The following is a 26,828-nucleotide window of genomic DNA, read 5'->3' as shown; positions in this document are numbered from 1 at the left end:
GGGTGACTTTGGAAGGTCGCTTCCAACCCAAACCGTTCCCTGATTCCATGCACCCACAGCTGGTGACGAGCAGGAAGGGAAGGCGGCGGGGGGCTGGGGCAGGCCGCCCTCCATGCACGCAGCGCGCAGCGCCGCCAGCAGGGGTCAGGCCAGAGCAGGGCAGGGGGAGCCCAGCGCAGCCTCGCCACTGCCCGCCCTCCCCCTCACCTGATACGCAGCCTGAGGCCTGGGGGGCGGGGCGAGAATTGCAGGCTGCTGTCTGATTGGCTGGCGCTCCTGCCAATCAACGCGAGCGAGCGGGAGCGCCTGTGCGTCACCGCTTCACGCATGCGCAGGTGTGGCGGGCGCTTAAATTCAAACGCGGGGAGCGGTTGGGGTGGAGGTTGCGGTGCTTGCGGGCGGGCCGGAGGAGCGGCAGCGGCAGCGATGGATCCCTTCACCGAGGTGAGAGCGGGGCCGCAGCCGGGCAGCGGGGCGGGGTCAGCGGCTGCGGTTCCTGAGGCGGGCGAGGGTCTCCCAGCGCCGGCTCCTGGGTGAGGCCTGTGAGCTCCCCTCACCCCCGCGTGTGTAACTGCCGGGGGGACTGGGCTGGTGCGGCTCGCTCCCTGCAGCCCCTCGTATTGCTGCTGCTGCCTGTGGGCCGTGGGGGCTCCTCCAGGTTATTCATGCAGGGGTTTGCGAGGGAGAGGCCCTTTTCTGAGCGGATCCTTGACCGCGCTTCCTGGCACTGTTTGCTTTTCGTGTGTGTGTGGCAGATAAGATGCTCTGCTGAAAGTAGGGGCCCTGGAAGCTAATGGGAGTGCTATTGACTCGCATTGTGCCTTTCACATCTCAAGGCTGAGCATGAAGTTTGCCCAAAGCAGGAGCTTAATCTGATTCAAAATGCGTCCTGTTAGACAGAATTGCCAGCGGTCAGGCTCATTGGCAGGCACGGTTCCTCTTTTGTTTAAAGAAAGAAACGAAGTTGTCATTAGGGTGGATTTGTGCGTGTGCGCGTTCGGGTTTTACAGGGCCAAGTTGTGAGAGAATGAGTGCCATTGAGCAGTTTCAGTCTGTGCAGAGGTTGGAGGTTTCTTAAAGATGCTGTGCTGTACCCTGAGTTGATGTCCCACGTCTGTGACACCGTGCGGAGCTGTCCTGGGACTGCCTGCCTTGAGAAATGTGGCAGCAATGATGGCTTTCAATAAGCAGGCTGCCTAAGGAAAACCCCAAACTGCTCTTGAAAATAGCCCCAAATGCAGCAGCTTGGGGAAATCCTCTCCCCTCCCCTTGAAAACAATCTGTGTATCAAGCTCTAATTTAACTGAATGTCCAAAAAAGGTGACTGCACAGATGTGGTTTAAAAAGCTGACCATAAGGTATTGATCTGAACGTATGAACTAAATACATTACACCAAGGCAGATTTACCCTACCCCCGTGTAAAGGCTTGCCAAGTATCAACATCTCAAACCTCCTTTCTTAATCGGGAGTGGGTGGCATGATGTGACTTGTCTTAAATAAACCTCAAGTCCAGATGACTGAATCCAGTTCAAAGTGGTTTGGCGCTGGGAGGTATTCTAACCTCAGCACACCCTTCCGGTAGAGAACTGACTGGGAAAAGCCATGACCAGCTCCCTTGGAGTAAGCTTCATTCAGACGCTAGCTGGCATTGCAGAGTGCCCTGGATGTTGCCTTAGCAAGAGTGCTGGATATGCTGCGGAGGCCATTCCACTGCTGTGTAGAAACCTAACTGATCTTGGTGTACTGTAAGTGCTGATCATGTAAAGCAGTGGGATTCAAGCCTTACCTGGCCAAAGCACGCTGTTAATTCAGTGTTTGCTCGTCACTTTACAGCAGCAAATTTTGCCCTGAATTTAAGCTCAAATAAATCTTGCTTTAAGACTCAGTTGAATGCTTTAAAATCAGACAGTTCTGAAATAATGTTACTTTTGATTCAGCTTACAAGCAAAAATGAATACCCTTCTGAATCTAACCAGGTTATTAATACAGAATGCACAGAGGAGATGGTGCAGTGGGCTCTTGTTTAGAATCAGAATGTACAGACTATTTGTGGCTTTCAGTTTATAGCTGATTGTGTCATTCACCTTTCTTGCACAAAATGCTTTGTTACTCCAGAATGTTAGAGACGGTCTGGGTGATTTTGTACTTGGAAGTACTTACTGCCATTCATAGAGCAGAATGTGGTTTCCTAGCATGGAGGATGCCCAAAGAGAAATAAGTGATGCAGTTGCTCAGGGGAAGATGTGCCTGTGTGAAGTTTGAAGTTAACTGGTACTTCAGTGTCATGGCCAGGTTTGTTCCCTTTGCTGCATTGTAGAGGTAGAACCAATTCTGGTAACCGCATGGGGGCCTGAGTGTCTTTCCTAAAGCTGCAAAATACCTTCTTTGAGACATACATGTTTAATACCAAGATTGTCCATCAGCATTTGAAGTGGGAAAGCCTCCTCTGATTGTTAGAAGCTGGTTTTGCCATATAAAACGTGATCCTTTAGCTTCCACTTGGTAGTTCTCGGGCTTGTAGATGTAAAGGAGTAGGTATGTCCTCCTCCTCTGACGAGAGCCAGAGTTTCAGAACACTTGAAGAAGGTACTTGTAGCCAATCCCCTGTTGCTGAACCTGAAGAGTAGGTCTGGAGTTCTGGTGGCTGGCTTACTCATGGTGTGTAATAGCAGTTTGAATTATGGCAGTTGCGTGGAAAACTTGAGATCCCAAAAGCCAATAGGAGCTGGGGTTCAACAGCAGAGGCGTGCATTCTTGGGAGGTGACATCCTATTTGTAGCAACTGAAACTCCATTTCACTGGGCTAACAAAGCACAAAGGAATGTGTGACTGTATTAGAATCGAAGTGTATGAGTAGTGCTGTGGAATAGACACTGAGTTTGGTGCAAGAAGAGCGGTTAGTGTGTATAGGCTGTAAGGTTTTATTTCACTGGGGGTTACCTGCTCTTTGTAGGTCTGTCTGTTTGAGGCTGAACCAAGGAAAGGGGCTTGTGGGCACAGCTAGCATGAGAATTGAAGTCAAGGCACTCTCGGTATTTCATGCCTGCCTCCAGCCCCCTTGTTGTCCCCCCCCCCCCTTCTTTTTCCTCTCTCCCAAACCCTTCTCTTCTCTGGAAGGTCACAAAGAGCTGTTGAGATGGACATTCCATTTGTCCTGTGTTGCCCTACAATGGGGCACTGTCGAAGGCTTCAGCCTGAGACAGTTAAACAAGTGAAATGTGGATTTAATTGCTGTGCAACGGGACAGATAATGGCTGGCACAGTTCTCAAATTAATTTACGTGCTACCAAACAAGTGCAGTTTATATTCTTCCCTTCAGAAAGACCATCGAGTCACTCACCCCATTTCTTGTCTCAAAATACCTTAAAACCTAGATCAAAGGAGTAATGAATTATCCTTTAGTTGTGATCAAACTAAGTGATAATGATTCATGAATGCAGAATTTAACCCCCCCCAAAACAAAGGCCAAAAAACCCCCCAACACAATCTATTTCAAACTTGGTGCTATAAGGTATCAGATTCTACTAGTGTGGTGTGGTTACTAAACCAGATGTTTTGTATGGAATGTGATCATAGCGTTCAGCATCAAATGGGTAGGGAACGAAAGAGAATGTTGTTGGGTAGCTTCGTTGGTATCACTTTATATGTTCTTCTGTCTACAGACATATTGTGATGAATAGCCTGTTTATTAAGAAAGCTAATTTTAACTTTTAATGTTTCTATTAAAATTCATGATTGAGGAAGAGAAATCCACCTCTTGATGTAGAAGGCATTAATAGCAACAGTTTTTGTGGTGTCTGTTGTTGTTTTTTCAGCCACAATTGTAATTTAATGACTTTTTTATAACCACTTGGCAACCACTTGAATGTTATTTGGTTCCAGGGTTAGTGTCAATCAGGTGACCTGACCATGTACTTTAGCCTTGTGTCAGAATAACCCACTAGCAAGAGCTGACAGTTCCAGATGCACTACTTCAGGCTCTCGTTATCTAGTTGTGACATTGCCTGTGTCACTGCAGCCTGGTTTCTCTTGAAAGCCAGGCTGATGTGAGGCACTGGTTGGTTTTATGCCTGGAGCTTTGAAACCTGCTAGCTGGCTTCACCTCTTGCTGCACGAGTGTCTCAAACTTCGCTGCTTCTTCAGTCTGCATGGAAGTCTGTTGCTAGGTAAAAAGACCCTAAATTGTTGCCTCTGTGAGGAGAATGCTGCAGCCTGTTGTCTGTCTGGTAGGGAGACTTCAGAACACTTGCAAAGCTGTGCTGATCGCCCAGGTAGCAGGAATGTAGCTTGGAACGTGCTGCAGTGTGAGCTACCTTTTATCTAGCGGGTACTCGCTGGAAACAGGAGAAGCTCTGAGCTTTGCAGTGGTGAAATTGAAGTATGAAGAGCTGGGGTTATCACAGTGAGAAAAAGGAGGCCGACAGAAAGAACCATGCAGCTGACAGTGTAGGAAACCTGTTTTGTTCCTTCTGCTTGCAGGTGGGGACAGCCAGGCAGAAAACCAGGCTTTGTTTCCATCACATTGTGCTGCAGCAGATCAGTCAGCAGCATCCAAGAGCAGCAGTTGTCTTAATGTAGCCTTAACTAGACATTTCTGGTCTTGTGGATCTTGGCACACGCTATATAAAGTTGAAACCTTTTTACTTTGGGCTATTTTAGTGAGCACACGTATTGCAGTGTACAGCAGTAACACTTGATTTACTGGCTGCTTAGAAACTCCTGGAAAGAACCCGTGCCAGGCGAGAGAACCTGCAGAAGAAGATGGCTGAGCGGCCCAAGACGGGCGTGAGACCCCCAGTGCAGACCAAGAGGGGCAGAGAGCCTCTGTCAGAAACTGGGAACCAGGTGCCTCTTCCTGCAGGAGAAGGTATTTTGCAACAAACATTGTCTCTTGCTGCGAGTCCATCTCCTTTCTAATAAGGGCAAGTGAAACCCCTTGGTGTCTATGTTCCATTGCGATGGATGAAGTTACCCGAGTGCCAGGGCTGAATATGGCTGATGTTCAGCTTTACTCGAGAGAGATGCTTTAAGGAATCAGTAAGCTATTTAAAAATAACTGTATGTTGCCAAAGATGATGCTTTGTGCTTGATGGTTCTGGGGAGGGCAGGTTTCTTGGAGGCATAGCAGTTACTCCTAAATCATCACTTTATTTTCATTGCCATTTTATATTGTCTGAAAAAATATTGAGGATGCTTTGAATGCTAACATGTTTGAGTACTCTGACCTGAACAGTGAAACCTGGTACGAAGCCCTCGCCATCAAAGAGGCTCTGCCCTGGCAATGGGGAGACTCCATCTTCCAGTTCAGAGAACATACAGCCAGCTCCTTCGAGTTCCACAAGGCAGCATTCTCCCGAGATGACTTCAAAGTTGCACACAAGTGCTTCTAACCGAGCTTCATTGCTTCCGCCTCTTGAGGAAGGGAAACCAAGCACGGAGTTGGAAACTCCTGCAGCTCTCTCAGTGAAGACACGTATGCAGAGGTTGGCAGAGCAGCGACGCTGCTGGGACAGTGAGGGTACGCTTCATTTACTGAGCAGCACTGGGGGTGGTCGGTGTTTGCATCGGTGACTCTGGCCAGGTTGGACAGAGTCTTGGGTGACATGGGCTAGTGTGAGGCGCCCATGGCAGGGGTGCTGGAACTAGATGGCTTTAAGGTCCTTTCCAACCGTGACTATTGTGGTTCTGTGATTGTTTGCTAGTAGGAGACAATTTTGTGCATATGAATACTAATATTTTCATAAAGAATTCTTGTGCAGCACTGGAGGAAGGCCTAAACGAATGAAACCTGACTGGAGCTTAATTTTATACGTTTATTTCCCCCACCCTCATGTGATGCCTTGCTCATCACAACGGTGGCATAAACCTAGTAAACTCCTTGGCTACAAACGTATTTGCTTTGTAATAAGCTTTAACTTGATTAGTCTCAATGCCTTCAGAGCTAGTAGCTTGATCCTGTTAATGGTAAGAATATTTAACTGTTGATAAACTCAATATTTAGCAAAATGTAAAAGATGCAACTATATTTCATTGTATTAGCAAAATAAATGTGTTTTCTTTTTTCCAGATCCCTCTGAATATGTTCCTGTGTCTCCCCTCCAGTCAAAGGATCTGCCTGTTTCTCCACCTAAGCAAGCATCTAATGCCCTGGCAAGCAATACCCCTATTGGGAGAAGAGGCCGTTTAGCTAACCTTGCTGCTACCATTGGCTCCTGGGAAGATGACCTAAGTCACCCATCTGCAAAGCAAAACAATGCACAAGAACAGCCTGGCACTACTTGTTTATCCAAATTGTCCACTACGAGTGGAGCATCTGCTAGAATCAATAGTAGCAGTGTAAAGCAGGAAGCTGCATCCTGTTCCCCAAGGCTTGTTGAGGCTTCCGTTAATAAACCAGCAAGCTCAAAGGTAGCGGTGAGTGTCTGATTTAGCTGCTGATTAAAAATGGATCTGAGTATTGGGGGGGGTGACACAAATATGAACTGATAGCTGTTCGATCTGCAGGTCAAGATTTGGTGTGAGCAGTCTGGGTCTGTTTACAACTGTTGCTTTATTGCAATCCCACATGCCTGTTTCTAACAGCAGACCTGAAACACCTTAGCATCCCTTTCACTGAGCCTTGGGTGAACATAGTATTTCTAAGTCTTGTAAAAGCTGATGTCAGAGTAATTGGTGGCTGTTCTGACTGTCAGAAGGGAGCTTTGTGCAGAGATCCTGGGTTTTGCTTGGTAACTTCATAGGGTTGATTGACTTCAATGTTATTGCTGTGTGAAAATTGAATTAGAATGCTGAAATTAGTAGTGCCAGATACCTGTTGTTGAGCTTAGCCATTTATGAAATACCAGTATGTGCGATGCGCAGCCTTGTTTAGGGCCATGTGGGAAGATACCTGAAGTAGGTGGGAAAAGCACCTGCAATCAAATGCTGAAACAGTTTGAAATACTGGATAGGAAAAACCTACAGAGAGCTTCTAGCACTTGTTCTCAGCTTTGTTGTTGATGGAATAGGTGTGTTGTGTTACAGTATGCTGTGCAGAATGCTTTCATTTTCCCCTTGAAAGAATGGGAATGTACAGTCTCATTTTAATGTTGCTCCTTTTCCCCCTTGTTAAGGATCCAGCCGATTCAACACGATTCTCAAGGGCCACTGTTCCCTGCTCTAAAGGATCTGCAGTACAAGAACCGCTAACAGAGAATCCCTGCAGCCCTCAGCAAACTGAAGAGCATACACAGACAGCAAAATCAACTTTGCCTCAACCAGTTCAGTCCCGAGAAGAGCCAGTCAAAGGAACACATGTGCAACCTGAACCTAAGGGTAAACCCACAACACCAGGTAAGGTGGTTTAGCCACTTCAATAAATGGTTCTTTAAATTAGGCTTGCGTGTCCTCACTTGAAAACCACATAGTCATTAAGAATTTATGGTGCCGTGTCAGAGAATACCTATTTCCTCCTGTAACTTGACTGAGGTCCTGAAGGGTTCTGTGATCATTATCATAAATCATACAGTTCCCATATTTTGCAAGGATATTTTCTTGGACAAACTGTTAGTAACTCTCGAGAGTGAAACTTTTCTCTGTGTGGGAATGTATCCTGCTAACATCAGTTAACTGAGACTACTCAAAGCTTCTTGCAAGTTGTCGGAGTCTGTGTTTCCAAGCAATAGAAGGTAAAAAACCTGCATGTGTTAGAAGAAATCAAAGCTAAATGTCACAGAGATGCTCCGACTTTGCAGTCTTTACAGTGGTAGCATTGATGTCCAAACAAGTGATCAACCCCAAGTTTGAATCCAACTGCTTGTTGGATCTGAAGCTTGGACCAACAGCTCGAACCCCTTGAAGGTGGCCAGTAGAGCGAGTGTGTGCTTCTAGATACGCTGTCAATAAAAGACAAAGAGAGGTGGATGCAAAACAACGTATCCACCTTATGTACCAGAATGCTCCTGTACAGAAAGGATGCAAGCGAGGCTGGCTGCATAGGAAGGGTTGAAACAGCAAACCAATCTAAGTACCTGGTGGATCACATGGACTTCAGCAGGCAGATGACATCTGTTTGCTCTGATTTGCTGCTTTGTTACCTTCAGTGTTCTGTTACTGTGGTGATTTGCACTTCAGGTTGAGTTCGTGCTAAAGAGCTGTAAAGGAGACGGATGCATTGCTTCACTGAGAAGCTTTAGCAGGATGCAGCGATGTCTGTGGCTTTGAGAGTCTCTTTCATGGCAAAACAATTATTCTTGCAGGGGGCTCAGGAATTAAACCCTTCCTGGAACGCTTTGGGGAGCGCTGCAAAGAGCGCAGTGCACAGAGTCCCGCTGCGAATACTCCAGGGTGCAGAACACCCATTGTTACCCCCAATACTAGGACAATCCAGGAAAGGCTTCTTAAACAGAATGGCAATTCCTCTACTGCCAGTTTAGCACTGCAGCTTAAGCAGGTAAGGACTTGGCTACGTTCAGAGCTTGCTTATAGGCTCGGGGAAGGTGCTGTTCTGCACCTGCCTGAGGAGCTGGAAGTGTTTGGGCATCTTAAAGCTGTGAACTTTTCCCCCTGTTGCCCTTGTGTGCTTAGGAGCGTGAACGAGAACTTGCATGTCTTCGTGGCCGGTTTGACAGGGGCAGTCTGTGGAGTGCCAAGGAAAACGGGGGTCCAAAGAGAACACTTCCAGAGGCTAAAATGGTAACGTGTGACTGCCACCTATCAGAAGATGGTAGAGATGGTAGTCTTTTGTTAAAGCAGATGAGCTGCTTTAGCGTGTGCTGGACACAGGACACATGTGCAACTGTAAATGAAAGATAAAGCTGGCCCTCAGGCTGTGCAAGACTCCTTGTCGAGTGGTTTGTATGATTATGAACAAACTAGTAGAGATGGTTTTCCTCCTGCAGACTCCTGAAGGGAGACAAGTGCTATGCTTTGAGGCAGTTAGCTTATCCGTGCTTTTCCTGAGTGTGGGCTTTAGTGTTCTATAACTTTAAAAGTAACAGGAAACTCCTCGCACAGTGTTTAGTACCCCAGCTAAATGCCTTACATCAATAAGTAGGGTCTGCAGCCTTGTTTTCCTAGCAGGTATTGAAATGTGTTTCCTTCTGGCATTTTAGTCCCTTCACCCATTACCACCTAAATGTGCCATGTTCTCATTTTTGCCAGGAAAGCCAATCTGGGGCTAGTCCAAAATGTTCTCCTTGTTCCGATGCCACTGCTTTTGCATCAGCAGAAGACACAGCAGCAAACGACAGGCCAGTAAAGTCTCCCAGTGTGGAGTCTTCAGGTAAGAACTGTTGCTGTTTCCTGTGGCTGATGCTGGACTGAAGCACTGCCATTGATGTTCATGAGCAGAGAAAGAGGCTGGGAGCACCAAATACACATATAACTGCACCTCTGATACGGTTACTGACCTGCCTAAATCTTTTTGTCTGATAATCATATTCTACCCTCTTATGCCACTTGAAAGATGGGCAGGGAAAACTGCCTTTCATTTTTTTACCTGGTTTTCATACTTTCATGCATGTTAAGTGTAAGGAGAGTGAATGAAAATCATCAGTTATAGATTTAATCTATACTGTACCTCAGTATCCAAATTTCCACAACAATCTAATGGGAGGGAGCTCTTCTCTTGTCAGTAGCCCTTTATGCTATTAATTCTGATGGTATGGAACATGGGAAGGATTCAGGGAGGCTTGCGACATCCTTTCTGGTGCTTCCCCAGCGGAAAAGCTTCCAGTTCTCTGCAAAACCTCAACTTAGTTACTATTTCTTTTAGATGTTATGGGCAAATGGGCTATCAAATGTGCTTCTAGCAAACCAGGATGGGATCCTGCTTTTGGCTTGGATTTGGCTGCTCTGAGTGTACTCTGCTGTGGTTTCAGCATTGCTTTCTGTGCTCTCAGCTTTCTGATTCTAAGATAAGAGGTTGCACAGGCTTTGGAGGGTATGTGTTCTAATCTAGTGGGCTTTTTGTCCGGTGTCAGCTGTATTATCCAACTGCCCCAAAAAATCCAAACTTAAAATTCAAAGGCTAGCCATAATCTTCAGTGACATCTTCTTTATAACTATTCAGATGCTCCTACATGTGAAGAGCCTCAGAAACCCGGTCCTCTGAAGACGGATGAGCCAAAAAGCCCTGGAAAAGCAATGTCTGTCTCAAAACTTGAGCAGTGTGCTGAGAAACTGAAAGGTTTGTATTGAGTAGATGTACATTAATGCACTTAACTGTCTGCTGCCACTTGTCCAGCACAGTGTCAATACCCTTCAAGTCTGGACAATGAGGTCACCATACATCTGCTGGCACGTGTGTGTTTAGTAATGAGGTTTATATTAAATGAATCAGGAGTCTTCTTTCATCATCATCCTTCTCTTTTGACATTGAAGTCTTCAAGATATATTAAAGTGCTGATATTAAGAAGTTTATTGGGAAAAGACAGACTGCTCTACCGTGGGACTTGCAGTGAAGTTTCATGGCTGTTTGAGCTAACATTCTGAAACTTGCTTCACCAATGCATCTCTGTATTCTCTTTCTGTGTCAGTTCTGCAGTATGTGTGCTAATAGTGTACTGAAATAAGGATGGAAGTGTACTTTAGGGCTCTGTATGCCTGACTGTAGGTCTTTTTTTAATCAAGCTTACTTGAAGTGCAAAACTAGTTGTCTTACCTGTTAACATCTTTCTGCTCATTTAATGAAGATGAGGAGATTAGTCCTGATGCTACTAATATGTTTTAAATATCGCCTTTTAGGTGAAGTATATGAAATTGAAATGAGTGTGGATGCTGAGATGAATAGCTCGAAAGTGATACATGAGATTTTTGAAGTTCTTGAAGAAGATGGTCCTGACATAGAAAAGTTGAAGAAGGAAATGAGTATGAGCCTGGAAGGTGAAAGTGATGAGGATGAGCAGGAAGAGTCACTTAACATTTCATCAATGTCGCTGTTAACCCCTTTAGTGGAATCTGTTGGTCCAGAGGTGAGAGTTCCTCAGAGATGGGTAAAAGCTGGTTTCTAACAGAGAGGCAGAACTTGCTTGTGTCAACAGGATTTTGTTGTACTGTGGTACGTGGGCAAGGAAGTTACAGGAGACGTTTTGCTAAAGAAAGCATAATGATGCAAAGTTTGCTTCTGAAAGCAGCGGAGCCTGTTGGAAGCTCTGCTAAGCAAGTGGGTTAACTTGTGCTAAATCACGTTTGTGTGTGTACTTACTGCTTGTGCTGGCCTCCAGTGGTATACGTGCATTCAGTGAACTGGGCACTGAAAACCTGAGAAGAAACTGTTGCTGTACGAGTTGGGAAACTAAGGGGGAAATCTCCTCCAGTTCAATGAGCTTTAAAGTAAAACATCTTCTGGCTCCATGTCCTAGAAAATACTTGTAAACTGTGTGTGAAGTTTGGAGGCTGCTTAATGCTATTTACTGTTTCTGGGCAAGACCTAGTCAATGTGAGAGAATGCACGCAATGGTTACTGTGGCCACATATCTCGATAACCTTTTCTTCTCCCCAGGCCTTTGTTTCTCCTTCCAAGTCAACGGGTGAAGGCAGCAGCATCAGTGATGTAAGTGTGAAGTCTGACAAGTTCCAAAGGACTAAAGTCCCCAGGGCAGAATCTGCAGACAGCATTGGCTCTATGTCAGACGATCGCCACCTTCCCTATAGGTAAGAAATGCAAACCCCCACCCCTCATTCTGTAAGTGGGCAAATGGAAGACACGGGATTTATTTTGGTTTTGCTCTTCTAATGACACACACTGCTTAAACTACAAAAAAAGCCTTTTATCCAGAATTTCAGCCTTTACCAAAGGCAGTCCCCATGTAGTCTTTACGTGTGATGCTTAAACTTAAACCGAGGAAATGTGTTTTAAAGTGGTTTAAGCAAGTTGAAAAACATCAGTAAGTGATGCATATGTATGTATATTGAAAAACCCAGCAAACATTGTTACAGCTGGGAAAGGTTTAATGGTGCTTCCTCTTTTGAAAGCATTGATGCATACAGATCTCAGAGGTTTAAAGAAACAGAGCGTCCTTCAATAAAGCAAATCATTGTTCGCAAAGAGGATGTTGCTTCCAAGCTAGAAATGAAACCGAATGGGCCGGCTGATCAAGTCAATATCAAAAAGAAAATGCAGGTATGCAATGCAATACTTAAAAGCCTTTCTCTAATTGACTATTTCCTTGCTTCACTTCCCTTGAGAATGCCCAGGACTTAAACACACTGCTTGGAACTGCAGGATTAGGCTTTTTAGGGTAAATATCCAGCGGTAGGGAATGATACTGCACAAGCTGTACAGCTTAATGCATCTCTGGAAAGGCTCCAGCTACAGAGTAAGTCTAGGGAGAGCAAGCTGTCATTTTGAGAAGGGAATGGGGACCTTTTATCTTAGGACTGCCTTTGAATTAGGCAGGATTCATAAGTACATAATTACAGTAGGCAATATTCTGCTATTCAGTGGTGCCTCTTTCCCCTACAGCACTGAATCTGTGGTTAACTGCTGGTTCCCCTGGTGAAGGGGGGACTAGCCTGGATATGGAGCACACAGATGTTGAAGTCAGTCACTCCCATTATTTGAATGAATGATTTCTGAGGCCAAAAAAAGTAATGGTGCTGCAACATTCTTTTGCAGAAGTAACTGTAAACTGCAAGATCTCTGTAGTTTACTGTCTAAGTAGCCTAATGTCTCTGAATCGTGGCCCTCAAAATGCTCATCTCAAGACATCTCCATGTGTGAATCTAAATCTTTCTCTTCTTGCTAATTACTGTAACTACTGGTTTACTCTAGGAGCTCAATAATGAGATCAACATGCAGCAGACAGTGATTTACCAAGCCAGTCAAGCTCTGAACTGCTGTTTTGATGAGGAGCATGGAAAAGGGTCACAAGAAGAAGCAGAAGCAGAGAGACTTCTTCTCTTAGCAAGTAGGTTTTCAGGCCCAAGGTTAATTCTATGTCATGAACACTCTGGGAAGAAGCGGGAACAAGCCTGGCAATGCATTTATTGTGCTGCCTTGTAGCTGCTTATTTATAGTCCTTCACCTGGCAAACAGGAATAATACCTCTTCTGTCGCACTCGTATAGGCAAGAGGATAGGTTTGGTATCTTTCTTGCCTTCAATATTCCCACTATTCTTGCAACAGAAGTGTTAATGATCTTCATTTTACATGCTTATGGGAGAAGAAAAGCGTGTTCAGTACTACTTTTTCCTCTGTTACAACTGTAATGAATTTCTCTATGCAGCTGAGAAGAGAACTGCTTTATTGGAAGAACTGAACAGACTGAAGAGTGAGGGACCTCATACCAAAAGAAATAAAGCTGCTTCCATATCCACTGAGTATGCTCCATCCAGGGGATCCGTTTCCATTTCAGAAATGCGTCTACCTCTGAAAGCAGACTTTGTCTGTGGTACAGTTCAAAAGCCAGGTAAAACCTGCAGCTGAAAACTTGACCCCTTCCCCATCCTCCCTGCGCATATTTCTGGTTCATATCCCTGGGCTGGTTTTCTTGTCTTCTGGATTGGTGTTTCTCATAGATCAGGGAGCAATGAAAACCTATCAGTTGCTTTTAATTGATCTGCTTTTTGGTTAGGTTTTCGGTATTTTCCATGGTGGTTTTAGTTTCATCCTGTTCTCCCTTGTGAGGTTCAAGGAACTTACCAAGACCTTTCCAGCCAGCCTTAAAGATCCTGATGGTCCTGTGGAGCCTGTTGGGGAAGAAGCACAGTTTTGTACCTTGGCTTGTATTCTGTCGTGCTGCCTTGGAATTTTAGTGATGGGTGCAAGTGTAGTGCCTAAACACCATTACACACATTCTGACAGACTCGTGAAGCCTCCTATGTTTTTGGCTTGCTGTTAGCATCCCGCAGTACTTTTATTTACAAAGGGTTTTCTTCCATTATTGTGTCATATTTAAGTCATTAAAGTTGACTTTAAAGTTAAAATCTTTTAAGTTAAAATGTGAATTTCTATCTTCTTTTGTTCCAGAAGAATATCTGGCAATATCTGTCTGTAGGTGTAGGCTTACCCTGGAACATAGTAAGCTTCTGTTGTGTAGCTGTTTAAAGGATCTGCAAGCCCACAATAACCAGTGTTATTTTATATCCCGCTACCAAATATGATTGTAGCTGGACTGATTCCTACTTTTTGTCCCAGTAAGACTTGAGGCCAAAAGACATTGGGCTAAATTGTGTTTCATACTGGTTTGAAAACTTTTCATCAATTATGATGTAGGCTTTCCTGGTTTTTTGATTGACTGTCCAGTGCAATGTGAACTGGTTCTTTTCACAGCTCCAAATAAAACCACAGCCAAGAATATACAAGTAAATATCTGACCTGATTCACCACCCCTTTTCCACTCCCAACACGTTCCACCTTCTTGTTCCATGTCATGCTTCGTCTCAGTTACAGAGAAGCATCTCTGGTTACAATAGTGTGACTTTAGTTTCCATTAGTAATTCCCAAAACCAGATTGCCTGAACAGACAAGCATGAACTACTTGTCATCAAAACTTGAGTTTGGAAGTGCAACGTTTGCTCTACATTGTGTGCTAGAAGCTCCAATAATCACTTTTACCTTTGCAGGTTTGAGTACAGGTCATTGCTTAGTGGAGTCCAGCAGTTGTTGTGTGAGCTGTGACTCCAAGCGTTGGGGGGGATGATTGTTTGTGTAGGGTGGTATGATACTTGCTTTTAGTGTTCATCAGTTTGCTGCACAAACTGCAGGTTATCTCCTGCTGCTGCTGAGGGGTGGCTTTCCTCCCTTATGTGCAAAGTTAGGGAAAGGAGCTGCCTGCACTGCCAGTTCTGTGGCAGGAGTGAGGAACGTGCGAGAGCAGGCAGTAGGAATGCTGAGGTGTGGTTAAGCTGGCAGGCCTAGAGGATAACCACCAGAGTAGGAGGAACTCAAATGAACTGCTGCCTCAAAGCTCCTCTCCCCTTGCACACACTGGGTGGTGTAGGTCTGGCCTGAGGTGCCAGGGAGCTGTGAATCCTCTGGAGGCAGTGGTGCTGCCAAGTAAACGCTTGTTTTACAGGTAAGTTATTGATAGTAACCAAGTGTTGAAGTGGGGGTGAAGCAGAGATGTTTGCAGTATTTGAGGGGTTCTTTTTGGGCACCTCTGGCTAACAAACCTCTCTGACTTCTATTTACAGAAGCAGCAAACTACTACTATGTAATCATACTGAGGTCTGGAGCAGAAAACATGGTTGCAACCCCATTAGCGAGTACTGCCAGCTCCCTGAATGGAGATGCTCTTACTTTCACTACGACTTTTACTATGTGAGTATAAAGGAACCTTTTCCAAACCAGTTTCACCTCTGATGATGGAGCATGCATAGAACTGTGTAACAGCTTCACATAAGGATGTCATATTTCACCAACAAATATAGTGACAGCTTGTATTGCTGTTTCCCACTTTAAGAAGTAGCTGGAATGCACTCCTCTCAAAAGAGCAATCTAGACTTACTCCACCATCCATCAGCTAAGCTATCTCTTGTGTTTCCTACTCTTGTTCTCCCCAGGGAGCACCTGCAGTGACAGATGGGTGATGTGTGGTTTTTCCCCCTTTCAGCAGCTAACATTTTCTATAGCTAGTTGGGTTTGGTATCCGATAAAAACCAGGATGCTTAAACCTTCATCTCTCGTATGCTAGCTAAAAGGTGCTGTGAGTTCTGATAGCTGGGTTTTAGCAAAAGTCCCCTAAAATAAAGAAACAAGCTCCTTTTTTAAAACCCTGCCTAGCTGGCATTCTCACTGAGAGGTATTGATTCAAAACAAGCCAGCCCCTCTCTGTTCATAGAGATGTGTGCCAGCGCTGGACTCAAGGGTGCAAACTGAGGGAGGGTCAGTGCGCTCTGACTGCCCCTTGTCCTTCCGTCCCCTTTTGATCTCTGAGCTATAGACAGCATCTTGAAACAGGAATACACTCGGGTCTTAAAAACAGCAGTGCTGCTGGCACTGAAGTGTATTACTGTAGGGGTGAAACAGTCAAATTCTCTTGCGTAGAACCTGTTTGCTCCCTGGTTTAGGGAGTGGAAAGAGGGAAGAAGTGAAGGGTATCATTTAAAAGGACCACGTCTTTGCTTCAGTCTCTTCAACTCATTTTCCCCTTCTTCTCTCTTCTAGGCACAATGTGTCAAATGACTTTGAAATAAATGTAGAAGTGTACAATCTGGTATGTATCAACTCTTGCTAAGAAGATGTGTAAAGGAGAATGAGGCTGTGTACTGTCTCAACACCCTCTTGTCTTCCAGGTACAGAGAAAAGAAGTTCCGAGCACTGATAAAAGGAGAAAGGCAAATAAATCTAAGGTAAATGAAGCAACAGAATCAGCATGTTGTATTTCAACAGCAGGTACGCTAGGAAGACTGCGGTGTCCAGGGAAAACTGACTAATGGGCTCAGACAGTCTGTTGCTTGCTTTTACTCTGGTTATTTACTGGAACACCTGCAGTGACAGATGGGCTATGGAGTCCTGCAGCTATTAGTGCATTGGACCTGCAGCACTTGCTTGAGTCTGAAATGTATTGGAGGGAAAGGGGAAGTCTTATTAGTTCAGCAAAATGATCTGCTTTGCAAGCTTCTGTTGGGCACGGTGCCTCTGCTTGTGATTTAGTGCCTGTATTCTTCACTTCCCTTAACCACCAGCAGTCAATACGCCCTGCCTTGCAGTTCGGTTTGTCTTAAAGGTGCTGTTGATCCGTTGCAACACATCTGTCTGTCTGTCTGTCTGTCTTCCCAGCCTGAAGTAACAACTCTAGATGGTGGTGGGGCTTTTTTTAAGCAAACTTTTATTTCCAAGGGGTTATTAACACTTGTCAGCTCGGGCAGGGTGCACGTCTCAAGGGCTTGTGCTTTATTACGGCTTTGTGACCCCAAACGAGCCAGGGGCTCTCTGGAGATGGCAGCTTCATGAAAACCAGGAAACTTCAGTGTCTTTTAGAACAGCTGCAATGAGTACTTAAATCCTGTCTCTGCAAGCAGATAGGGGTTTCTGCACAGTGGAAGCATGCTTCCACCTATCCCCCAGTAAAACCAGTTTGAAGGCCAGGGTTTCTTTCTCTCCTGTGCTGTAGTTTAGAGGAATCTTTACTTAAAACCTGATGGTTTTGTGTCATGGTAGGTACGTTGCTGATGTGGAGTTACAGGTTTGCTGATAGCATATTGTATCTGCTTCTTGACAAGATTCTTAAACTTGTATTTCAGCTTCAAGATTAGATGAGCACCTAATTCTAGTTCATATTAATATAGAGTCTCACATAAACTGTGGTATCTTCACTTGGAGCTATAGGTGATGTGCAACAGCAGCACACTGAACATCTCTGTGATTGTACTGTTAACTCTCACCTTTAATAAGCACCTAAGATTGTTTTCTCAAGCAGATGCTGCTCATCCCAAGCTAAGGCGTGCTTAAACCTGTCTGCAGTACATGTTTCTTTGATATTCCTGCCACTGAAATGTCATGTCTAATCAAGCACAGCAAGGCCTGCTCATTGCAACAAGTATCCATTCAAAACTTGTTTAGATAAGCCTTCAGGAGTTTCACTGGCTAATTTTTACACTAACGTGATGAACAAAATCAGTAAGAAATGCCTTTATCATCTTGTTCTTTTGTAGGTTATTACTCCAAAGAGATTATTAACATCTATTACCTCTGTAAGTATGAATGGAATGTTGTAACAAGATGTGCTTATGACCTCTTCCCAAGGCCCTATTCTCACCCTGAATAAGGCTGTGCCCATAGAGGCTCCTTGTATGTCTTGAAGCTCTGTAACTGTCCAGCTTTCTGCAAACTCCTTCAGCCCTCAGCCCCAGCAATGGGTAACATCACATTGAAGTGGTACTGCTGGAAACACGCAGTCCCTATGTAGTCAGTGGGACTCTGTCAAGATGTGTTTGCTTTTTAAAGGACCTCAGATGGGGGTTTTCCAACCTGCTTGGTTAGGCTTGTGTAGAGATGTGCAGAAGTTCCTTCCTCCACTGAGCTTTTACTTCTCTCTCTCTCTCTCTCCTTCTAGAAAAGCACACTTCTTACTCCAGGTAAGTCTACACCTAAACATGCTGTGTAGATTATCCATCTTGGCATCTGCTGTCTAAAGCTGTGTATCAATAAGTAATACCTGTAACAGGTGAGAATTTGGGAGTAATCAATACAGGATTCTATCAGCTTGCCAGCTCAGGGACCGGTGCTGTGTTTATACCCGAGTTCTCATTCTGTTTAATGGAAGATCTCTTCACAGAATCAGACCTGGTATCTTAGATCAGGTGCCTGTAGCTGACATGCTTTTCCTGAGAAGGTAAACCCGCACGAGTGTTAAGGTTTTAAACCAGAGTCTGAGGCCAGCTAAGGAACACAGAGGAAACTTGAAATGCAAACGGATTCTGGGGGTTGCTTGTGTGTAGTGTTTTTAGCATGTTTATGTGTTTCTGTCTCTGGGGGGAGAGGAACAGCATTCCTGAGCATTGTCTGGCTGCAATAGGAGATGCTTCAGCTAGCTGAAGTACCAACTGCACCAATAAGGAACTCCTAAGTTAACTCTGGAGTGTTTACCATGCTGCTGCTGCAGCTAGTCCGATTCCTGGGCCTGAGCTCTAGTGCTTGTTTCTATTGATACAAGTGCCTCTATTCCCCTGCATACGAGTTCTGGAAGACTGCAGCACGTCCCATGGGAAGAGGTTAAGAGATTTCCAAGCCCCATTTCCACCGCAGGGCTCAGGCCCTTTGTGCTGTGACCTCGAGTGCTCTCTGTGCCCCCGAGACCTCTTGGGATGCTTTGCCTTCTCCTTTTGTGACTGTTTCAGAACTGCCCCCTGAAGGAAGGGGTGTGCTGAGGAGCAATGGGGTGCAGCAGGCTCCTGCCTCAATGTGCTGCTGGGTTTGCATTGCAGGGGTGCTGCTCCTGGAGTGCTCAGCAGCACCCCTAAAACGTTATTAAGCCTCGCAGCATCCTGCTTGCGTGTTGTGTTTTGACTTGGGTTGTCACTTCCTCCTCCACAGCCATGGCCAGCCCAGGGGGCCCTAATGCCATTCGCAGCACAAATTTCACCCTTGTTGGATCCCACAAGCTGTCCTTGTCTTCTGTAGGAAATGCCAGATTTGCCCTGGACAAGGTAAGGGAAATCATTGGCTACTAATCCAATGTAACTGCATGTTATTGGGAGAACGGCTGTGAGTCTGGTTCACTGGTTTCAGATGGAATTACCAACGTAGAAACAAAACAGAAGTTTCTAGAAATGTTGTTTATGTGTAAAATTCAAGTCTAGTTGTTCATATTTCATTTCATACGACTGAAATGTAATTTTGAGATACAAAAGAGAAATAATATATTCCGCCAGGAGTTTCCTCTTCTGTAGCTGCACCAAAGGTGTAGTTATGCCAGGATAAAGAAGGCATTTACTTACTGATTTTCTTTCACTGCCAAGAAGAATGGTTGTATGCAGGTGGTATCTCCCTATGTGGTCTTCACGTTGCTCCTTGCTCTTAGTCTTGCAGTTACCCCTACATAAGGCATTGTATTTTAATGATCATGAAGTGTTTGAAATGGACTGCGTTTAATTGACTTGAAAATTGCTGTTTGAATACAGGTAGGGGTAAGAGTTTCCTTTCATATCCTAATTCCATTTGTAGAAACAAGTTATTTTCATTCTTGAGAGCCATCATTGAGTTTTACACTATTAGTTCCTTGTCTGAACAGAACAGACTTACTGCCTTTCACCATCAGACATTAAAAACACATCCAATCTTATGTCCATTACAGTCTCTGACCATGTAATAGCTTATACCTGAAACCTATTTGAATAGGTGTTTACACCAGCACTATCTTAAGCTGACTTAAATTCCAAAGCTGCTACATCTTATGGTGGTAAATTACAGCTTTATCTAAAAGAAGCAGCAGCAGAATAAACTCTTTTTCCCTTGGCTAGTTAGGTTATATTGTGATGAGAGTAGTACTGCAGTTACAGCTTTTGCTGAGTGATGGGATGGCTTGTGCATAGGATCAGGAACATCACAGTAATCCCAATTTGCTTTTTACAAGCTTTGCTTTTTGTGGATAGAAGCAGACTTTAGTACTGGACCAGTTTGCACAACCTGGTTGAATTGCACTGCACTTGTTGGCTGCATGAACTTCACAAGTACCTGCTTTGTTCTTCAGCATAAATACTGTTCTTAACCAGAACTACGTGCAGGATTCCCATTTGGTGTATGGCTTGGTTCTTAGAAACCCTTCATTCTTGGAGTTATGGGAATTGCATTTTGTTACATGAGGAACTTGGGTTTAAACTCTTCTGGTTGACTCATTAGGGCAGAACCCTGGACTGGCCTAGTGAACTAGGGCAAGCAGAAGGCTCAAATGGAACTCCAGGGACAGCATCACCTGGTTAACTGCACACTGCAGCAGTTATCAATGAATAAAAATTTCCCTTTTATGTCAAATAACTTGATAAAATAACAGTTAAAAAGGGTGATCATCTTTGTAAAGCTTCGGTTTGGACTTGGCCCACGGCTGTACCAAGCAGCTTCTTTTTAACTTGCTCCATGCATTTCTAATCCGGAACAAACTGCTGCCACAGTGGGTGTCTGGAGTTTCATCCCTCCCGCTTGTATGCACAGGGTGGAAAGGACGAAAACGTAGTCATGTCCTTTTTTCATTAAACCTGAACTCTACCCTAACTGCATTGAGCATGGTTCTTTTTTCCCTAGATAAATGTTGAAGGGGTGGCAAAAGAACTGCGGGGCTCTATGCTCCAGGGCCAGGTTGCTATGATCCTTTAGTTCATAACTTTAATAGGAAGCTGCCTCCCAGTGCATGTTGCTGGTACCTGCCTGGCCTGGTTGCAGGACGGAAATGCTTACAGAGGTTTACTCACCAACCAGGAAGTATTAGGAGCCTGTAAGACTTGCAGGGTTCTGCCCCCTGTCTCTTACAATAGTAAGCGTGCTGCTAGAGCTCAGTGTGATTCAGGCTGCCTAGGGTTTTTCCTTACCCATCTTGTGTCTCCCTCGATCACTGGGCGGGGAGGGGGGGTCCTTGCTTCAAAACAAACCCATGTCTCTTAGAGACTGCCAGGCAGGGAAGTCGAGCCAAGCTCTGATGAACTGCCCAGGACATGAACTGAGCTGATACAAGCCCAGGGGTAAATAATCCCTGGTCTAAGTGTGGTTTAACTCGTTGCAGCTTTGCCTTTGAAAGGGATGTGTTGCTAGCTAGGGTGCAATCAGTTCTCATTCCTTGTACCGCAGGGTGTTTTGAGACCTGCTGTAGCAGCGCTGTTTCAGGCTCTGAATAACTGACCCCATTCCATTCGTTGCACAGCCTTTTTGTTCTACTGTCACACAGCTCTTCCCTGGTGAACCGCTTCATCTACAAAGGAGGTTCATCTGACCTCACCTGCATTGGAAAGGAATGCCAAACCAGGAAACTGGAAGTGGGGAACTGGACAGACTTGAGGTCCTCATTCAGCAATACGTTTTACTGTAGGATACAACCTGATGTTCCCTGGGCTATACATTATCTTTGCTGATGAAAACCCAGGGCTGGTGCAACTTATTATAGTTATGGTGAAACATTTTCCTGCTTTTGCTCCTCAAATGGTCATGTAAGCTCCTACCCGGTGCTCACAATTTGCTGTGCCACACAGGAGGGCCAAGTACAGGAGCAAGCTGTGCATGCTGCCTAGTGGAGTAGATCTAATGCATAACAACAATTTCCTCCCCTGCTTGTGCACGTGTGTGTCAGGACAGGGAGGATGCTGCAGCATGCCTACAGCTCCAAGGTGATCAGTTCCTAACTGTAACATCTATTGCAGGGTTCCCTGAGGCCTACTGATGCACGCTTTTAGCTCTTAGGGTTACCTTTGTTCATCTGAACTACTAGCAGAACTGACCTCCACTTGATCAACGTGTGGAGGGACTGAGGAAGTCATAGGCAGGCTTTATTGAATGTTCCTCTTCAGAGCTCTTCAGTATCAAATAACCATTGAACCACCCGCTGGTACCCTGGTTAAGCTGGTCTTCAACACGTTGAGTGTGCTCTCATTACTTTCTCTCCTTACAGGTCTCATTAAAACACTTCTCTGAGTATGCACTACTGCATCAGTATCTCCCCAAAATGCTCCTGGCATCCAAGTACCAACCCTGTTTAAGGCCACTATGCCATTTCCCACAGAGCTTACTGTCAGACCGAGGCAGCAGCTTGCAGGGTGTGGGCTGGTGCTGTGTGTTGTTTTAAACCGTGCTTGGGGTGCTTGTTCCTATAGACAGAAGCGTGGTTGTGCACATGTCCTGAGCAGACTAATCTTGAAAAGCTTCTGAATAAGCTTGAAGCAGAAAGTGGTTATTACTGTCCTGCTGCAGCCTGACCTCTTCTTTCTGGCTAAGGACCCTCAGAACAAGCGTGTGCTAACATCCTGGTGCAGGATGCTGCTCTTGCTTCAACCGGTACAACTGAGAGGTGTCCCAGTTAAATGACTGATTGCTTTACGTTTTGCAGGTTCCCTTTTTGTCTCCTTTGGAAGGTCACATATATCTGAAGTTAAAATGCCAAGTGGACTCCTCCGTGGAAGAGAAAGGCTTCTTGGTAAGATGCTTGCTTCAAGTTGCTTCCATGGAAATTACAAGTCCTGTTAAATGTAGTTCCTTCTTTAAGCTCACACATGGATCTGTAGTGGTTGGAAAGCTTGAAACGAACTCGTTTTTTCCCTGCTCCTCTCTGAACCAGACCCCAAACCTTTCCTACTTTATCTTTTAGACATGCCTGAATTAAAGCCCCATTTTCCTCATTCTTCTCAACACTGTTCATTCATTCATCTTCTCTGCTATAATCTGCGATGTGAGATGAGATCCTACCTTCTCTGCCAGCAGCAAAACCACATTCTCCCTAGAGAAATTACACACACACACAGAGACACACACACTGTGTGCACAGACTTTGGAAGCAACAGGATTTTGGGGGGGGAAACATCTTGAGCAGTTCTCTTTGTAGAACTGGAGTTGTAAAGGGCAGCTGATGCTTGGGCCTAATACACGGAGCTGTTGAGATGGTGCCCAGGAGATGGCAGTAAAGGTGCTGGGAAAACACAGCACCAAAACATTAACGCTCTTCTTTTGGTGGGTTTAGAATTTCATTACACTGTTTTCAAGCAGTTCTTTCTGTCTCCTTACTCTTAACTGAAGCTGAACGGACTTCAATAGATGAACACATTTCATGTGCTTGTGGTATTTGCTACCCCGTGGTTTTGTGTACTATTTAACAGAGGCCTGGTTTACTATGCAGCATGTAGAACCCGAAGGATGTTGTACATACACGTTCAGGTTTTTTCAGAGTAAGGCTTTGGAAAGTCCCTACACAATAAAAACGAGGATCTGAACTGTGAAGAGCAAAAACCAGAACATATTGATCAGGGGGATGTGGGGAATTCTGTATGCATTCGAGAGAGATCAGGAATAGAAGGAGCTTTCCATTTCAGTATTAGAGAAACATGGCTTGAAAGTGTCATGATCCTGCACCCAGTAAAATGATTACCAACACCAGCATTTAAAAAGCAATTTCTAATTCCTTTCAAACTGACTGGACTGCTGCTTGTCCTGTGGAACAGCTGAACATCCTGGAATCCTGAAGAGTACGTCAAAGGTGACTTGGGTATTGAAGTTCATCCTGTGTCTGCTATAAGTAACCCTCCATTATGTTAAAAGAACAGAAGGAACCACTGCCAACATGAAACTGTGGTGTTTTGAAAGGGCAGCAGTGGTTGCATCTTGAGCTAAAGCCTGCACACTTGAGAATTGACAGTGTCAGCTGCTTTTCTATGCTAGCTGGAAAATACCTATGCTGTACTAACTGATGTCTGTCCCAGTGAATTCCTGCACCTATGTTTCCTCCTGGGAAGGGTTGCACTTGCAGAACTGCCACTTGAGCACAGTCAAGGTATACTGATGCCTCCTTGGTTTTAATTGTGTTTTATTTCAGACCATGTTTGAAGATGTCAGTGGGTTTGGAGCGTGGCACAGGCGCTGGTGTGTGCTCTCTGGAAACTGTATCTCTTACTGGACGTACCCAGATGATGAAAAACGAAAGGTAATGCTGTCTTCTAAAGCTCAAGTCTCAGTTCTTCAGTACTCTACACAACTAGCTGCTCCTCTTTAATGGCAGTTCAGGCTTAAACCAAAGAAGTGCATTCAAAGCGTGAGATTCAAGGCATCCTTGGGGCATGGAGGCAGCTTCCTAAGCCTGACCTCAGTCAGGGCAAGCTTAGGAACGTACTGCTTTATCTAGTGACAAAGGGGAAAAGTGGAGGAAGATCCATATTTAATTTCCTCTTGAGTCTTAAGGCTTTCCCCTGTGCTTGTTAAATGAGTAATTGAGATTCATGAGACTTGTGCAGCTTCATAGGCAGCCTGCATCCAGCTGCCTTCAGTTTTAGACAAAGTAATGACTCTAACGCTTAATATGGTGAAGATGGAGAGTGGGCAATCCTCCTGTGCTGCAGGAGCAGAGCTCTCATTATGGACTGTCTTATTTGCAGTCTGTTTCTCGCACCTCCACCTTATAGCTGAAACTGGTTCTTTTTAAATGGTTCTCATGGAAAGCCAAGTTATTGTCTGGCTAATGAGGCAGATGAGAGGCTCATCTGTCAGAGCCTTGTCTCCTTAGCCTGTTGGTACTCTGTGTGCTGAGGTCCTTCCACAAACCCATTTCAAGAGGGCTCTTCTGACTCGCTCAAGTCATTTACCACTAAACACTTGCTTGTTTGGTGGCAGAGCCATCTCCTTCCCAAACTCGGGTCCTTTTGGGTCCTCTATGCCAACCCAGATGCCTGAGTTTAGTTTCTTCCCCGCTAACAGAGGAAGACCATATGCTGACAGTTGACATGGCCAAATGTATCAGTGTGCTTGATTTTTGTGCCAGGAGAGAGGGGAAAAAATCTTTGCCTACTGTAATAGAAGATAGGCAAAAAAAGGAGTTAAGCAAGAGAAAGGTTCCCATTCTGCCACTGTCTGCTTGGGGTGGTTTGCCAGTGCTCTGGAACAATCTGCTAAACCTGTTTCACTATTACCTGAGAAAGGGTCAGCTGTGTTCTAGTGATACACTGTCATCCACAGCAATATTAAACTATCCTTGTTGAGTGCCTCCCTCACCCCTAGTTCTAGCATGCAGAGGTAGATGTACCTCAGCAATATCAGCTGTGTTCTAGTGATACACTGTCATCCACAGCAATATTAAACTATCCTTGTTAAATGCCTCCCTCACCCCTAGTTCTAGCATGCAGAGATAGATGTACCTCAGAAATAGCAGCAGTGGGCTATGATTGCTTTAAATTGTGAAATACTTCTGTTAATAAATTTCCCATTGCTGTATATGTGTGTAGATATAGATATAGATAGATATTTCTATATGTCACCAACCTGGTTTTTAATGCTCCTTGAAATGGAGCTCCCCTTTTTCCTGTAACTTGGGTATTCTACTTATCTATGGAATAATATTGGGAATATGCCCAGTAAATAGCAAGCTTTTCCCCAAGCCAAGAGCAGCTTCTGATGTTTCCCTGTACACCTGTATTCATTCTGTAGGTGTGAGGAATAGGAGCCAAGGACTGTAAGTAACTTGAGGCATACAGCTCAGCCTCTGTCTATAGTCAGCAGAAAGAGAGAAAGGAAGAGAGGAGGGGTCTTGCTTTGATTACAGAGGGAACTAAACCAGCCAGACTTGGCACTTCGGGTGCTTTCATGGTTGAAGGTGGATCTGTGTGCTTATAGGCTTTGACAAGCATGATGCAAGCATCCCTGAAGTGCTTGTTTTCTGTAGGCTTTGACAAGGTTGATCCTATCATTTTGGAGTTTGTTATGGAATTGTCTTGAATTGGAGAGTTAGAGCTTCTTAAAGGAAAAAAGAGCAGCTACATCTTTCTAGAGCCTGTGGTAAGGAATGGGTTTGTTAGCTGCATGCTGTGTGGCTGAGCGGGGAATGTTCCGTTGTCAATAGTCTCGCTTCTGCTGCGGCTCTTAAACACCAAAAAGGGAATCCCTCTTTTTGTATGGAGTCATTGATTTGGGGGTGTCACTTAATATGGCAAAACCAGTTCAAAGCTTCCATTAGTCAGAATTGCTCCTGCCTGCAGACTCCTTGACTGCTGAACTTTACTTGCAGCATCCTTTGGGGCGGATCAACCTGGCGAACTGCACAAACCATCGGATTGAACCTGCCAACAGGGAGTTCTGTGCCCGCCCCAACACTTTTGAGCTGATAACGGTCCGGCCCCAGAGGGAAGACGACAGAGAGACTCTTGTCAGCCAGTGCAGGGACACCCTCTGTGTTACCAAGTGAGTAGATGGATTAAACGCTGTTTAGTGCTCTCTGGATCAGCACCTTGACGTTTATGGGAAGAGCTGAGTAGAGGCAGAGAAAGGCACAGCTAATCCTTTGGGTTCTTTGCCTTTTAGGAACTGGCTGTCTGCTGACACTAAAGAAGAGCGTAATATTTGGATGCAAAAGCTCAACCAAGTCCTTGTTGACCTTCGCATGTGGCAGCCTGATGCCTGCTATAAACCCATTGGAAAGCTTTAAACTCTGGAAGGGGAATGTAAAGGAAATACGTATACAAAACCTGCATGAACTATACACCCAAAAAAATGAACTTCAATGGAAATGTGGGAAGTCTTCTGGGTCACTTATGCTTTAAATTTCAGAGTATTTAACATTATACAGGAGTATATTCTGCGGTATTTTTATTTCACTGTTAAGGATTTTAAAGCTCTTTTTCCTTCCCAGCTCTTGAGTGCGATGGAAGTAATCAGCTCTTTGCTAAATGTGCTGGATAACTCCTTCTTTTTGGAAGTCTTTTTTAGCCAAGTACGTTCTTTTCTTTA

The 26,828-nt window shown here is 44.8% G+C and overlaps 1 protein-coding gene across 1 annotated transcript; it reads left to right on the top strand.

Annotated features, from left to right (window-relative positions):
* The first annotated feature begins 345 nt into the window (after positions 1-345).
* Positions 346-26,828, top strand: ANLN (anillin, actin binding protein). The gene is made up of 24 exons (XM_061366132.1): positions 346-444; positions 4,715-4,868; positions 5,235-5,519; positions 6,069-6,415; positions 7,114-7,333; positions 8,239-8,432; positions 8,567-8,674; positions 9,143-9,263; positions 10,053-10,169; positions 10,727-10,953; positions 11,484-11,635; positions 11,957-12,104; positions 12,756-12,891; positions 13,210-13,392; positions 15,119-15,245; positions 16,092-16,140; positions 16,220-16,276; positions 17,582-17,620; positions 17,983-18,004; positions 18,963-19,075; positions 22,456-22,542; positions 23,932-24,039; positions 26,110-26,282; positions 26,403-26,828. Exons 1-24 carry the CDS (start codon positions 427-429, stop codon positions 26,524-26,526), a joined length of 3,309 nt encoding a protein of 1,102 aa, XP_061222116.1. The 5' UTR covers positions 346-426; the 3' UTR covers positions 26,527-26,828.

Source organism: Neopsephotus bourkii, unplaced genomic scaffold, assembly GCF_033783945.1.
Source record: "Neopsephotus bourkii isolate Nb327-2 ecotype Australia unplaced genomic scaffold, CSIRO-AGI_Nbou_v1 NB_1308, whole genome shotgun sequence".
Taxonomy (NCBI): domain Eukaryota; kingdom Metazoa; phylum Chordata; class Aves; order Psittaciformes; family Psittacidae; genus Neopsephotus; species Neopsephotus bourkii.
This window is presented reverse-complemented; position numbering and strand designations above follow the sequence as displayed.